Source organism: Oxyura jamaicensis, assembly GCF_011077185.1.
Source record: "Oxyura jamaicensis isolate SHBP4307 breed ruddy duck chromosome 16 unlocalized genomic scaffold, BPBGC_Ojam_1.0 oxy16_random_OJ69205, whole genome shotgun sequence".
Lineage (NCBI taxonomy): Eukaryota > Metazoa > Chordata > Aves > Anseriformes > Anatidae > Oxyura > Oxyura jamaicensis.
In genome coordinates, this window is record NW_023304434.1 from 1 (window position 1) to 1,823 (window position 1,823).

At 66.9% G+C, this 1,823-nt stretch overlaps 1 protein-coding gene across 1 annotated transcript; it reads left to right on the forward strand.

Annotated features, from left to right (window-relative positions):
* Positions 1–123: 123 nt before the first annotated feature.
* Positions 124–1,810, forward strand: LOC118157974 (complement C4-like; the record flags this gene model as incomplete). The annotated part of the gene is made up of 4 exons (XM_035312521.1): positions 124–259; positions 369–462; positions 565–787; positions 1,680–1,810. Coding segments are annotated over exons 2-4 (427 nt in total), but the record flags the coding sequence as incomplete, so codon positions are not given.
* Positions 1,811–1,823: the final 13 nt, after the last annotated feature.

The following is a 1,823-nucleotide window of genomic DNA, read 5'->3' on the forward strand; positions in this document are numbered from 1 at the left end:
GGGGACATGGAAGACATGGGGGACATGAGGGGGACATACGGGGACATGGAGAACATGGGGAGACACGAGGACATGAGGGACATCTGGGAATCAGGTTTGGGGACCACGGCAGGACACGGAGGGGGGGACACGAGCAGACACGGGGCATCGGCGTCCCTTGCTCTGCCCCCAAATTCCTCCACACCCCCGCGTCCCCCAGGTGCCATTGGGCAGCCCGGTGACGGTGAAGGTGGAGGGACACGGGGAGGGGACCCTGACGGTGAGTGGCTGGTCCTGGACACCGCCTCCGGTGATTGGCCGGCTCCTGGACACCGCCTCCGGTGATTGGCCGGCTCCTGGACACCGCCTCCCCTCACCGCTGTCCCCAGGTCCTGCGCCAGTTCCGCCTGATGTCACCCCCCAACGCCACCTGCCAGGGGCTGGGCCTGGAGGTGGCCATCACGGGCCCCATCCTCTACCAAGGTGAGGCCCCGCCCCCACTGGCCACGCCCCCACTGGCCACCCCCCCCCTGGCCACGCCCCCTCCCTGCAAGGCCCGGTCTTTCAAGTGGACGCCTCCCGCAGATGAAGAGGACTACGAGGACTACGAGGAGGAGGCGGAGCTTGAGGGGAGGGTGGAGCCTTCAGGAGGGGCGGAGCCTCCGGAGGGGGTGGGGCCTGCAGGAGGGGCGGGGCTTTCAGAGGCCGCCGCCCCCCTGAGCCCCATGGCCTTGTGGGACGCCCGGCAGCGGCGGCGGCGGGACGTGCACGACCCAGGCCGCGAGGTCGCCTTCCTGGTCTGCTTCTGGTGAGAGGCGGGACTTCCTGTCCCTGGGGCGGGGCGACTTCCTGTGGCTGCAGGAAGTTGGGGGCCGGACTTCCTGCTAGACCGGATCTGAGAGAGTTGGACTTCCTGTGGCTGCAGGAAGTTGGGCACAGGACTTCCTGCTGGGCTGGGCCTGTGGGAGTTGGACTTCCTGTGTCTGCAGGAAGTTGGGGGCAGGACTTCCTGCTGGGCCGGATATGAGAGGGTTGGACTTCCTGTGGCTGCAGGAAGTTGGGGGGCAGACTTCCTGCTAGACCGCATCTGAGAGGGTTGGACTTCCTGTGGCTGCAGGAAATTGATGGCGGGACTTCCTGCTAGGCCGGGCCTGTGAGGCCTGGACTTCCTGTGGCTGCAGGAAGTTGGGGGCAGGACTTCCTGCTGGGCCGGATCTGAGAGAGTTGGACTTCCTGTGGCTGCAGGAAGTTGGGGGCAGGACTTCCTCCTAGATTGGGTCTGTAAGGGACTGACTTCCTGTTGCTGCCGGAAATTGATGGCGGGACTTCCTGCTAGGCCGGGCCTGTGAGGCCTGGACTTCCTGCGACCGCCTGAAATCCGGGGCGGGACTTCCCCTTGTTTGGAGGGGCGGGGCTTCCCACCACACCCATCACGGGGAGCTTCTCCTTTTGGCCACAGTTATGGGAGGGACTTCCCCTTCCCATGTTTCTGGGGGCGGGACTTCCTCTTCTGCCCACCAGTTAGGGCCGGGCCTTCCCGGTAGTCCTGGCCCGTGAGTGGCGGGGGCGGGACTTCCTGCTTGGCCCGTGCACGAGGGCGGGACTTCCTGTTTCTCTGGGGTTTTGGTGGTCCCCTGGGGTGGCACGCTTCCTGTTCTGCCTCGTGGCCCCGCCCCCTGATGGGCGGGGCTTGGCTGTAGGCGGGGCCCAGGTGCAGGGTTGGCGGGAATGGCGGTGGTCGAGGTCTCCCTGCTCAGCGGCTTCCGGCCCCACCAGCCGGACCTGGACAAGGTGGGGGGCACTGGGGTCCCCCCGGGGGGCACGAGGGGGGGCATGGGAATTGT